Source organism: Triturus cristatus, chromosome 10 (assembly GCF_964204655.1).
Source record: "Triturus cristatus chromosome 10, aTriCri1.1, whole genome shotgun sequence".
Taxonomy (NCBI): Eukaryota; Metazoa; Chordata; class Amphibia; order Caudata; family Salamandridae; genus Triturus; species Triturus cristatus.
Window position 1 is genome coordinate 740,753,963 of NC_140593.1, and position 13,763 is coordinate 740,767,725.

General features: G+C 46.7%; 1 protein-coding gene across 6 annotated transcripts in view; it reads left to right on the top strand.

Annotated features, from left to right (window-relative positions):
- The window catches only part of NAA60 (N-alpha-acetyltransferase 60, NatF catalytic subunit), an 80,055-nt gene extending 75,940 nt beyond the window's left edge, over positions 1-4,115 (top strand). Inside the window, exons 6-8 of one of the 6 annotated variants that reach the window (XR_014969502.1) lie at positions 370-662; positions 1,558-1,670; positions 3,789-4,115. Coding sequence is in view for 2 of the 6 variants with exons in the window: in XM_085628239.1 (XP_085484365.1) it covers positions 3,789-3,991 (203 nt within the window). In the remaining 4 variants the exon portion in view is untranslated. The remainder of the gene's footprint in view (positions 1-369; positions 663-1,557; positions 1,671-3,788) is intronic. The other 5 variants (XR_014969501.1, XR_014969498.1, XR_014969499.1 and 2 more) reach the window with 5 other exon arrangements.
- The last annotated feature ends 9,648 nt before the right edge of the window (positions 4,116-13,763 follow it).

A 13,763-nucleotide genomic window follows, 5' to 3' on the forward strand; every position in this document is an offset into this window, starting at 1 on the left:
ACAAATGCTCACCAGTCTGTGCTCTTTGAGCAAGGTGGGAGTGACAACCTTATGGCACCATGAAGAATGCAGATAATGCTTGGTAAACTTCTCGTAGTCCTGGATGAACAAATGCAGCACAGGTTTGCATTGGAGTGCCAGCTCACAGAAGTCTCTCAAGAACAGTAACATATCTGGAAATGGAAAAATATCCCTCTAGATGATGTTCATGGACTGCATCCTATTGAGACGTATTGTGTGCCTTTGTGGACCTTTCCTATATCATTAATAGCCCACTATCCCTCTAAATGTCTGTTAAGGTGTGACTGTGTAGTTTCACCTTCTGTTTCAGTATGCTGTCTTTTTGGAATTTCCTTGACTAAGGTTTACTGATTATCTTCAGCATTTTGGTTCTACATTAGCGAACTTCAGCCCGTGTTCCATTCCCCAGCGAATTTACCGGCAGGCACAGACTCTTCTGCGTAGCCTACTGCCCTGGTCTGGCATCTCGGCAAAGAGTGGCATTGCCTACAGTCGAACTATGTGACCACAAGGAAATTTGTGCTGAAGTCAACGATGGAGGTACTGTGGCAGGAGCCAGGGATCTATAATTCTTAGAAGGCGATGTTGAGTGGAAGCAGTAGAGGCCACAACACAGCACTAAGGGAATGTGAGTAATAAAGGTATCACTTGAATACAACTGCTAAACAAAGGAATAGGTTACAAGTGATTGTAACGGATGCATTACAATGCTGATAAAACTTGGTTTAAATAAGATGCTTGGAGATATGCCTTAATCAAAGGTGCATAACGCTGAAATCGGACAGAACTCCAAGAGAATATTTATTACAAGGGATTACTAGGAATAAATTATGAGTGAATAATGTGGAAAAGACTCTATTATGATATCTAGATACCTAAAAATAGTTTGTTGTTGAGTAGCATGAAATGAAGTGCCAAAGAATGCAATAATCCTTTTTGTACTAAATGATAGACCTTCCCCTTCTTAGATTTTATGAGCCAGTCCTGACATCCATTGTGTAAAGAGTATACACCATAGTCCCCATAGCCCTGTTACTTTCTGCACAAGCTGTACAGAAGACTTCTGCACCGACAGTCAAATTTAAAAAGCAATTTTTCTTTATCATTCAAAGTAAAACCACCTTTTCCCTCTCCTTTTTACAGTTTTAGTGCAATGTTTATAAAATGCATTGCTGGGGTATGTATACTGATACCATCATTTTGGATCTGTTTCTTGGTCCCTTCCATTTCTAATGTGCTATTCCAGCCTGGAGAAAAGGTCATCTTAAAGTGCTCGTCTTAATTTCCTCATATATAACAAGGAGCTATTCTCTTACTACAATTTACATTACAGCTGTGATTGTGTTTGTGTCAGCCTATAGAAGGGGCAGTGTTAGTCCATCATCACAAGCTTGTTTCATATGATGCGAAAAGTATTTAAAATACTTTTAGATTAAAGATACTTGAGCTAACGCATAATTCAGGTGGAGAATAACCTCCTTCTCTAAATGACTGATTGTCTTGTTGAATCTATTTCTGTCTGGATTTCCACTCTAGCTGGTGCATGTCCTGCGGACAGGTGTGGAACAGCTCATATTAGCTCATCTTCCTCCAGTTCTCCATAACTAAGCCCACAAGCAGTGGCTCTCTTCTAGGTGCCTCCATCAGGAGTAAGTTAAAGATTTTCGTAACCTATGTATATTCCAGAGTCCAGTCCAGTCTATAGCAGCAAAATTGGTGCTAAATAGGCAGCGTAGGTCCTCCACGGCATTGGCCTTGAGGGCTCTTCATTAGCTGCCTATTAAGGAAAGAGTCTGTTTTAAGTCTCTCTGTATTGTTTAGAGCAGTACATGGCCTGGGTCCAGTACCCTTGGAGGAGAAATTTACTTGGTATAAGCCTAAGAGGCAGCTTCGATCCTCCAGTGCAAATCTGGTAATGAATACCAGATTCAAGAAGTCTAGGATGGGAGGCAGAGCATTTGGGGTTGCGGCCTCACGCCTATGGAACAAGCTGCCCCAGAGCATTAGACAAGCCAACTCCTTGCTATGCTTTCGAAAAAGTCTGAAAATCTGGCTGTTCCCAAGGAACGAACATAATGCTTCTCACAGATAATCAGGTCAATATTTGCGGTGGTCATCTTCTAAGTCGCAGCGCCAGGATACCCGCAGAGTGACAGTTGCGCTATTTAAGTGTTATATACAATACAATACAATGTTAAAGCCTTGATTAGCACACTGGTCACTTCAAAACCACTGTTCTGTTTTTTAAAGAGATTCAGGATGAACTCCTCCAACATCATGGCAACAAGCAGACTGATAAGTAGAATGATGTCTGTGAGTTACTCCATCATTTTAATGGCCTTAGGTTTACTAGACCAGCGGTTCTTAACCTGTGGCTTGTAAACACCTAGGTCCATGACACCTACTTACAGGACCACGACTGATTAGAAAAATAAATCATATTAGCAGATTAATAAGGCATATATAATGTGAAGGAATGTATATAGGCAAAAATGTAAGGTGGTATCCTTAGTGTGATTTGTGGGAGCAGTGTTTATACAGCAAACATCAAACAGAATACAGTATGCAGGATGTGTTGCCTTAATTGAAGTGCTGACAAAAAGAGAGCCTGCATTAAGGATAAAAAAGACAGTGATTTTGCTAGAGACTAGCATAGTCATTCATCTTTTAGAATTTGAAAAGATCTAAATTTCCCATTAAAATTTTATCTTTTCTATATTTGGGAATTAAATAAAATATTTCATAATTTCTCTATTTGTTTAGCGTCAATACGTTTCTGTACTTTTGTGTATTGTTTTGAGTTCAAGTGATTGAAATAGCTTAGACTAGAGTCCCTGACTTATAGAAATGCCTCGGGTAGGGGTCTCCAAATTCTAGTGATGATTCATTGGGTGTTCACAGCAGTCAAAAGGTTAAGAATAGCTGTACTAGACTGTTGAAAACATTTACTATGTTGTTATCCATTGATTATTTACAGAGACTGGCTCATCCTTCTCCAACCTATGAATAGGGTGAATATGCTTCTATTTCTTACTGATCTCATCAGCCTATGTGGTGAACACAAATGTGTCAGAGATATACAAGATAATACCAGCCAAATCATTGTGTCATAATCAAATATGTAAAATTTCTTTTCATGCACTTGTATCGGAGCGAAGTCCACTTCTGCAGCCTCCAGCAGTATATATTCCTCTGGACTTTATCTGCAAGGCTCCTACATGGGACAATCAGCACACATTTCCAGAGACCATGAGTTGTATATGAGCTCTCATTTAGTTACACATTTAGGTCATTATCTATTGGGCTTTGTCCTTTTCTCTGGTTAAATGCTTCCACTGCCATGTAACTGTGAATATTTCAGATGTTCTCAATGAGCGTGGGAAAAAGTACAAGACCCTCTTTCATGTGTAACATGCTAACTGGACCCCTTTCCTCCAGTAAAAAAAACTGTGCTATTTCTGACTTGTTCAAAGAATATTGTTGACCGGTTTAATAATGTTTGATATATTTTAAATAATTTGTATCAGGAGTTGCCTGCAATTCATGATTTGTTGGGCTGTTAATAACAAGGTTACATTAAGTAAATTACAGGGTGGGCTAAGAGTGATGGACAGTGTCTTCCAGTTCATCGGGGTGGCATGGGGGGGGGTCTTGTGAGAAATGAGGGGGAAGTAAAACATCTTTTCATTGTACCACATTTACAGTCTATGCATATGAATCCGTATGCAGTAGTAATAGAGTATGTTTTCTCTTTTTTGTTTTTTAAGGATCCTTTTTTCCTGCCGGGCTGAGAATGCTTGATTCCATATTTGCTTCTGATTGGACAATGGAGGCCTACAAAGTTGGGGTCCCTGCTCTTCATGACCAAGATATAATGGACACTTTTCCTGGATGGCGCTTTCTCTTTTTTCACTTTCAAAAATCTAGTCCTGCGGACTTGTGCCAGAAATCGACCATGACTAACATTTAAAGTGCTTTTTCCAACCCCTGCGCACAGCACTCTGCGCTCCCATCCTGGGCCACTTTTGTGTCGTGTCATCAATGTGATGTATTTGTGCTGTCTGTGTTTTAAAGAAACAAGTGGAAAAAAGGTAGTTGCTAGTCTTTTGATCATTACTACCGGGCAGTTATAACTGTAGTGTACAATTATTAGGTATTTTTAAAATATTGGTGATGAGTCTTAGAAATTCAGGGGCAGAAATGTGTTTTGGTGTACACTGAACCAGGTCTGCTGCAATATATCCAAAGAACAGACCCTAAACCATCATAATTTCTAACATCAAATACCTTTTTCAAGTGTTCTTTTTTTATTTGACCCATTTCAGTCTTCACCTGAATATTTATTCTGCAATATATGCTCCAGGACACTTTATTGTCTAATGCCATAGGAAGTTACTAGAAGGGTACAGACATGAAGTATTAACACATACATCGGCCATCAAAACAGCAGTACATATTGAGTAACTGACCAAAGATTTTATTTTTAAAATTGAGTAACATACTCGAAGGATACTCATTTTGATCATATTAACTAACCCCTTTCCAAGAAAGGCCATGATCATACCTGCAACTGATGTTTCTGCTTTTTTTTTTTTCTTCTAATTTTTAGTCAACTTTTCGATTGACATCCCGGCCACACGCACTATCTCCAAACCTATCTAGAGTATTCAGTGACCATCTACCAATGTATTTGTTGGAAGGCGGATCCCGAGGAGTCGGCGAGACCACCCAGGGGGGGCCCTCACACTGCACGAAGTAGCCGAGCGCTGCAGAGAAGCCTCCTGAGAGATCCTTCTCCTATCACGTACTAGCACAGTAACACCACCACACAGGACTCAAGGAGGTTGTCTCAAGACGAGCAATTCTTTATCAGCACTTAAAGGTTACGGGATCAATATTTACACGAAAGGGATCGAGGGATCCACCAAAAGTCTCAGTGTCTCTTTAGAAGGGTAGGGGTAGCGGGTCAGTCTTTGGCAGGAGCTCGGTACGAGGGTACCTGGGGCCCAGTTCTTATCCTCAAGCTGGAGGACCTCCGGGTCTCGGAGGGGTCGAGCCGCGAAGGCGTCAGCAGGGCTCCGGCGTTCAGTTCGTGGAGAGCCGCGATTCGATCAGCAGGGCTCTCAAGATGGTTTCTGCTCAGCTCGTGCCGCGACGTCGTCAGCAGGGCTCCGAGGGAGGTTTCAGCGAGGTTGGGCTGCGACAGCGTCAGCAGGGCCCCGATGTTCCGGGGGGGGGGGGGCTTCAAGGTTTCAACAAAAGGAGCCGCGACGCAGTCTGCAGGGCTCGTGGTAGTTCAAGCAAGAGTTCTTCTCCGTAGGGTCGGCCGCGATTCAATCAGCAGGGCTCTCGACTCCGGGATACAACTGCCGATCTGTGGCGGGTCGCCCCAGATATAGGTCTGGAGCCCTTTGATGTCCGGACCCTTGCGCCCGGGGGGGGCGGAGAGGCCGGGTGGAGGTGGCCAGACGCCCAGCAGGAGAGGCGCCAGGCCCAAGAGAGTTGCAGGGCGATCACACCTTAGGGATGGGAGGACAGTTGGGGGTCCCATCGATACTGTCCTCTGCCGGGGGCGGTGAATGGTTCATGTGGCACCCCCTGGCCAGTTCCTGGTGCCTCGATGTCGGGGCTTCGCTGGGGCCGAGGCCGGGTTGAGCGGGGTCACGCCGGCTGGCGCACAGAGTCACGTGGATGCCAACAAGATGGCGGAGCCCCGAGGGGTGTGCGACCTCGTGCGGCTCGGGATGAGGGGTCTCGGTGCAGTTCTGAAGGGTGGCCCGTGAAGGCCGGGGCGGGGAACGGGCACAATCCACGGGGGTAAGGACCACGCCACGAGGCCGGGTCCAACAGTATTTATTTCACTCTGTTACTGGTCATCAAAAGTTCTGGTTTGCTGCTGTCAAGCTTTTGCAATATTTTAGGGAAGTCTTTTGGAAACCTAGTCTTCTCCAGAGTTGGCTGTTTACTTTAACTTTCTCGTCAAGTGTTTTGAGTGGTTTAGATCTTAGTCGTTTCTTTGCTAGGAGTAATTCAAATTATTTCAGTTTTTATTAAAACTTATTAATGTGAATGTGGGTTTACCTTAAGAAGACCTGCCAGAAATAGGACTAAAATACCATGGAGGTGATATGAGCCAGGTAAAGTTTTTAACATTTTCAGTATTATTACAAAGACAATGAGAAAAATTAATTCGGTCTTGCGGTGTGCAAAGAACAGCAGCAAATCACGTAGCCCATAAAGCAAGAGACATTCGCTGCAGAGTCATTAGTCCTCCATGATAATGCTGGTAAGATCAGGAGATGTGAACTAATTTTAAATGTAGAGTAATGTGGAACCCAAAAGCAAGTCATGTAGAGCTCTTTCTGCCTAGATGGTATGTTCATGATTTTGAGACCCTGGATAGTCAGCCATCTCTCGTAAACACTATGTGAAACCTTTTTTACAGATACTAGGCTCTTGGCTTTGTCAACGCTTTCAGAACTGAGGAGTTTTCCCTCTGCAAAGATCAAGTGTTTTTGAGCATTCACCTTCCTATATTCTTTCTTCCACATTGAGCCTTGCACTATCATTGTACAGTACATGAAGGGGCCATTTTATCTTACCTTTACATCATATTATTTTGGGCCTTGTCCAGTCATCTACCTATGTCTTCCAGGAATATTAAGGGGCAGAAGTCAGCCATTTTCATTCAAATGATAGACAAGAAAGATGCTTCTTTTGGAGCAGGAGAACAAACCGACTTTTATCTATGTTAGTAGACAAAAACATCTTTTAGTACTCCTTTTCTAGGGAGTACTGGATTTCACCATCATTCTTACCAGTAGATAATATTGAGATGTACTGATTAGCTGTAGAAAATGGACCCAGCCGTGATGGTATTGCTGTAAACTAACTTAAAAGTGGCTCAATTGAAATCTACGTTCTATTCTAGAATTCTATCTTGCTTGACCCTTTATATATTTTTTCCCATAGGCACACGAGGAATTACATTACCTCTTGGAGGGAAATGATCTTGATTTTTTTTTCTTTAAATTATCATTTTAGTTAGTGTTCCGCTTGCAATTTTTCTTTATTGAAGCATTCATTTCAGTGTTGATTACCTTAGAACTCTTTCTCTCGAACATCTACATTGAGGTAGCAATGTTTGTTGCTGAACAGTGGATATGTTTAGCCAATATGTTTGAAATTTTACGTTGGGTGGCATAGTAGGACCCTCCTGCCAGCTGGTTTCTTCATTTTTTTTATGGTGTCATTAACTGCACCTTGTCCTCAATGCAATTCCTCAGAATTTAATATTGGTCTCAGTACATTTCCAGTGGACTTTTCTTCCATTAAGCTGAAATGCCTGTTTAAGTAGTATACAACACAAAATGATTTGTCTGACACTCCTTTAATAAAAACTCAGTAATACAAATGTTATCAACTTGTGAAGGATTGTATATGAGGCGGCCATGTTAGGAATGAATCAAACATTTGATTGATGAGTGTGGACGGTTCGGACAGACGACTCAGGACACGGCGTCTAGTTAGAGAGGGTTTTATTTGCGGAAGTACGATTCTGTGCTTTCTATCCAGGTTCTGGCGTCTCTTCCCCCAAGGGGTCGGCTTTCCAGTTCGTCTAGGCGTGGAGTGGCCAAAGGACGGGTCCCGGTGGTGGAGGTCAGAGGACTCCCGATGCCGACAAGTGCGGCGGCGAGAGGCATTTAGGTGCTTTTTCAGCCTTCTCCCTCCTCCCGACCCAGCCCGTGAAACGTTCACGCACCTGAGTCAGCCACGCTCCTCCGTGGGCGCGGCTCGGCGAAACGTGGGTGCGGAGTCCTCCCTTCTCCGACTTCTCCTTCGACGTAGTCTCTCCCGTCTCCGACCTCTCCGTCGCTGTAGCCTCTCTCGTCTCTGTTCTCCTTCGCTCTCCTGCTTCCGCTCCGGTGTAGCCACACACCACGGGTCTGTCTGCCTCCGATCTTATTGGATGTTCGTCGACCACGTCACAGTTGTGGGCGTGCGCACCAGGGAGCTGATCCCAGTTAAAGGGGAAGACGTCTGAGGATGTGTCTTCCGTGGCTGTCACTCTCCAGTCGTCTTCCTGTAAATCATAAACAACACTGTCCGTGACCTCCGGCACCTCCCACCAGTCCGCCCCATGCAGTCCGATGTCCCTGCTCGCCTCGTGACACTCCTCCACCACCGGATTCTCCCGATCGGGGAGAGGAAAGGTCCGGGACAAGTAGTCCGCACTAGAGTTCTCCTTCCCCTTTCGATGTTTCAAGGTGAAGGAAAAGGGCTGGAGGGATAGAAACCAACGGAGAACCCTGGGATTGTTGGAGAGGTTCTGGCTCATCCACTGGAGGGGTGCATGGTCAGAATAGAGGAGGAAGGGACGGCCCTCTAAGTAGTAACGCAACTTGTCGGTAGCCCACTTGATCGCCAGACATTCGCGTTCAATGGTGGGGTACCGAACCTCCCTAGGGAATAGTTTCCTGCTGATAAAAACCACTGGGTGCTCTACCCCCTCCTCCGTTTCCTGAGATAACACTGCTCCCACCCCGTGATCCGACGCATCAGTGTGCAAAATAAAGGGGCGAGAGAAGTCAGGGGAGGCTAACACTGGACTCAAGGTGATGGTCTGCTTCAGTGAGTCAAAGGCCTGTACCATCTGGGTGGTGGGTCGGTGGAAGACCTGGGGGCTTACATGTTTCTGCAGGGTATCTGTGAGAGGGCTAGCCACTTCAGCGAAGCTGGGTATAAAGCGCCGATAATACCCTATCAACCCCAGAAAGGCTCTCATCTCCTTTTTTGTGGAAGGGAAGGGGGTGTCCGTGATGGCTTTAACCTTTTCGCTTTGTGGGGCTATAAGGCCATGACCTAAGACGTACCCTAAATACTTCACTTTGTGGAACGCCATCCGGGACTTTTTGGCATTGATATGTAGTCCGGCGTTTCGTAGTGCCAAAAAGATGGTGTGTAGATGTTTGAGATGTGTGTTCCAGTCCGGGCTGAATATCACAATGTCGTCAAGGTAGGCTGACGAAAAGGACTGGTAATTGTGCAGGACGGTATTCATGAGTCTCTGAAAGGTGGCCGGGGCGCCATGCAACCCGAAGGGTAGAACCGTAAATTCAAACAAGCCATCGGGTGTCGAACGCCGTTTTTTTCCGATCCTCCTCTCTTAAGGGTACTTGCCAGTACCCTTTCGTTAGGTCGATGGTCGAGATGTACCTGGCATTTCCGAGTTTCTCGATCAGCTCATCGATGCGAGGAATGGGATAGGCGTCGAATGAGGAGATATTATTCAGGGCACGGAAGTCCATGCAGAATCTTATGCTGCCATCGGGTTTAGGCACCATCACTATGGGTGAGGACCACTCACTCCTGGAGGGTCTGACCACACCCAACCGCAGCATCTCCTGGATTTCCTGCTGTACTGCTTGTCTTCTTGCCGCGGGAATCCTATAAGGACGTAGTTTGACGACCTTTCCCGGGGTGGTCTCTATTTTATGTTCAGCGAGATGGGTGCGACCCGGTAGGTCCGAAAAAATGGGAGCGTGGGTTTGTAGGACCTTCATGAGCTCGGTCTTCTCCTTTGGGCTTAACTCGTCGCTGATTGGGAGCTGTTGTAAAGTATCCCCTTCTTTTCCCTTGGTGGGAAGGGATAGGGAGGCTGTCTTCGGAGGAGGTCCTATCCACTTCTTCAACATGTTCATATGATACACCTGAGTCCGACTGGGTGACAGCTGTAACTTGTAAGTAGTCTTCCCAATGGCTTCAATGACTCGGAATGGACCTTTCCATTCATTCTTCAATTTATTCATGCTGTTGGGAAGTAAGACCAGGGCCCAATCGTTCACTGTCAAGGTCCGCCACTTCTTCCCTCGATTGTAATAGGCGGCCTGTTTTTCTTGACTTTTGGCCAGGTTTGAATACGCCAAATCTCTGAGTTTCCCGAGTTTTGTTTTTAAGGTTTGGGTATACTCTAACATCTCTCTTGTATCCAGCATCTCCTCCTTTTCCCAGGCCTCCTTGGTCATCTCTAGGAGACTGCGAGGTCTACGTCCGTACAACAGCTCAAAGGCAGAGCATCCGAGGCTACTCTGTACCTGGCTTCGGATGACGTATAAGGCCAATGGTAATAGCCTGTCCCACTCTGGTCCTTCCACCTCCAACATTTTCTTGAGCGTGTTCTTCAGAGTGCCGTTATACCGCTCGACTAGTCCGTCCGTCTGGGGGTGGTAAACTGACGTACGGATGTGGCGTAGATCCAGTAGGCGACATACCTCTTTCATGAGTCTAGAGATGAAAGGGGTTCCCTGATCCGTCAATATTTCTTTTGGGAACCCCACTCTGGAAAACAGCTCCAAGAAACAGTCGGCGATGTTGCGAGTGTTGGGGGTCCTTAAGGGGAAAGCCTCGGGGAAGCGAGTGGCGTAATCCACTATCACCAACACGTATAAGTGGCCTTTTTTTGTCCGGGGTAGAGGGCCGATGAGATCCATCCCGACCCTCTCAAATGGAGTCCCTATTATGGGTAAGGGCTGTAAGGGGACACCCGGTGGCCTGTGGGTGTTCCTTCTCTGGCAAATCTCACACGCCTGACAATGGTTTTTAACGTCCTGGTATATCCCTGGCCAGTAAAAATGACGTAGTATGGTTTGGGTTGTCTTTTCTGTCCCTGTGTGTCCGGCCAGAAGATGTGCATGGGAAAAGAACATTATCTGTTCCCTAAAGGGAATAGGCACCAGTAGCTGGTGGGTGTCTGATGGAGATGCCTGTCTGTATAAGAGCCCTGACTTAATGATGAATCTGGGGTACCCCGGAGAATCTATATCTGCTGAGCTGTGGGCATGTTCCCATGCATTGTATAGAGTAGCGTCATTTGCTTGGGCGAACTTAAAACTACGGTCCGTAAGCCATGGTTCGGGGGTTAACAAGGCCGATGATGGTGGGGACTGCTCTTCGCTTTTTGGTCTGCCTTGCCCTGGGGTATGGAGGACCCGTCGGAACATCTCCAGAAAATCAGGGTTGTCAGTGCCTATAATGAGGTCTTCGGGAAGGTTGTCCATAACCCCCACCCTTATGTGTGTTTTCCACCCCTTCCCTGGATGTACGAGGGAGATAACAGCATCTGGATAAGGCTTTACATCGCCATGCACACACCTAATGTGCACTGTTGCCTCGGGGACTAGTTGTTTAGGAGAAACCCATGTTCCCTGTATCACCGATTGCTTACAGCCTGAGTCTAAGAGGGCCTTTAGGGGGTTACCGTTTACCTACACACTCACGTGGAATGCCGTCCCCATCTCCGCCGTATAGAGAATGGACTTGGGTATGTACCCCACCTCCATCGGTTCTTCCGTTGGTCTCTTTTTTTGGCACACCCGGGCTATATGACCCCACTCCCTGCACTCGAAGCATTGAGGACCCTTCAACCCGGGCATTTCGAGCCGTAGCTGTCGGGTCTTCGGCGGCTCCAGGGATTTTGGTCTCCGTTCCATTCGGTAGGGACTACTACGAGTCTTTTCCCCTTCTGTTCCGAATCCCTTAGGTTGCGCTCTGGAAAAGGTGGTAGTCATTTCCACTGCCTGTTGTATGGTCAGGTGGCTATGTTGCCTTAACCACCTTTGGGTGTGATACGGTAGGGCCTCGAGATATTGTTCCAAGTAGATCTTTTCCATGATCTCCTCCTTGGAACTTACTCCGGGTGTCAACCATTTATCGGCCGCCATTTTGAGCCGGAAGAAGAGCGTTTTGGGATTTTCCCCAGGAGCCCCTTTTTCCTTCCGGAATCGCACCCTATACGCCTCCGCATCCAGTCCCAGATGATCCAATATGATACCCTTAATGGTCCCATAAGGTGTGTCCCCGTTGGCGTTAGCCACCTGATATGCCGACTGGGCTTCACCTATCAGGAGCGGAGCCAGGAAGAAAGGCCATTTTTCCAGGGGCCAACTACATGCACGGGCCACCCTCTCGAAGTTAGTGAGGAAGGCATCAGGGTCCTCGCCGGGAATGTATTTCTGTAAGGACAGCCCGGAAGGGGTATGGTGGCTAGGACCCCTGGGTTCCCGTACAACACCTGCCTGAGGTTCGGTTATCGCTTTTTGCAGTCCTTCAATCTGGGCTGATATCGTGTCCTTGAACACCTCACGATCCGCAGTAGCGGAGGCCATTTGTCGTTCCACCGCCCATTCTAACTTCTCTTGTCCTTTGATCATATGTTGAATCAATGCATCCATCTTCACCGTACAGATGGTCGGGTCAGTGCCTGCATTCTCCACCACTGTGGACGGTTCGGACAGACGACTCAGGACACGGCGTCTAGTTAGAGAGGGTTTTATATGCGGAAGTACGATTCTGTGCTTTCTATCCAGGTTCTGGCGTCTCTTCCCCCAAGGGGTCGGCTTTCCAGTTCGTCTAGGCGTGGAGTGGCCAAAGGACTGGTCCCGGTGGTGGACGTCAGAGGACTCCCGATGCCGACAAGTGCGGCGGCGAGCGGCATTTAGGTGCTTTTTCAGCCTTCTCCCTCCTCCCGACCCAGCCCGTGAAACGTTCACGCACCTGAGTCAGCCACGCTCCTCCGTGGGCGCGGCTCGGCGAAACGTGGGTGCGGAGTCCTCCCTTCTCCGACTTCTCCTTCGACGTAGTCTCTCCCGTCTCCGACCTCTCCGTCGCTGTAGCCTCTCTCGTCTCTGTTCTCCTTCGCTCTCCTGCTTCCGCTCCGGTGTAGCCACACACCACGGGTCTGTCTGCCTCCGATCTTATTGGATGTTCGTCGACCACATCACAGATGTGGGCGTGCGCACCAGGGAGCTGATCCCAGTTAAAGGGGAAGACGTCTGAGGATGTGTCTTCCGTGGCTGTCACTCTCCAGTCGTCTTCCTGTAAATCATAAACAACACTGTCCGTGACCTCCGGCACCTCCCACCAGTCCGCCCCATGCAGTCCGGTGTCCCTGCTCGCCTCGTGACAATGAGTTTCATGTGAGTACCGCATCTCACTTGCAGTTCTTACTATTTTATATTGGTTTCTTTTTTTCTGGACATTGTCCTTTCATAGCTATTATCATTGTTTTGAAAGATTAAGAAGTTTTAAAGAGGAAAGCTACAGCAGGCATTAAGGTACCTTCTAGAACATGTCTGAAGTCCTTATCGTACGTATCCAGTCACCACTTCTGTTCTGTAGAGATTGTAATCTTGGTGCTCAGATGTCCGCAATGACACTGCAAGTTGGAGTAGAAAGACTGGCAATCCAGATGGAGAAGTATGTTGGCTAATTCTTATTCTGCAAGAGCCACTTTTTGAGTCGTAGTTTGTTGAAGGTCTTTTTGCTTTGCAGCTTCCGGCATTCCTTCTTCCTGCACCATCAAGGACTGCTGAATGTACATCATTGTGTTATACATCTCATTGAATGCTGGGAACATTTTCATAATATTTTCTATAATTCCAGCAACTCCTGCTTGTTGCCCTGGTATACAGTGGTAGTAGTGCGTGATTCCTCCGTTCCCATTCTGGGGTGTTGCTTGGACACCGTTATTTCTTCATAATTCGGTGGGTGCTCACCCCTTTTTCCTCTTCTAACTCAAGAGCCTCCTAACCTTGGCAGTGCTGTCTTTCAGTTGTAGTCCAGTGCTTCTCCTTAGGCAGCCCACCTCCTCAGCTCTCAAGAAACCTGTTGTTTAACTTCATCTATTGAGTATGGCTTCCACCTCTTGAGAAAAAGAGTGAGCCAGAGCTTAATACACTTGGAGA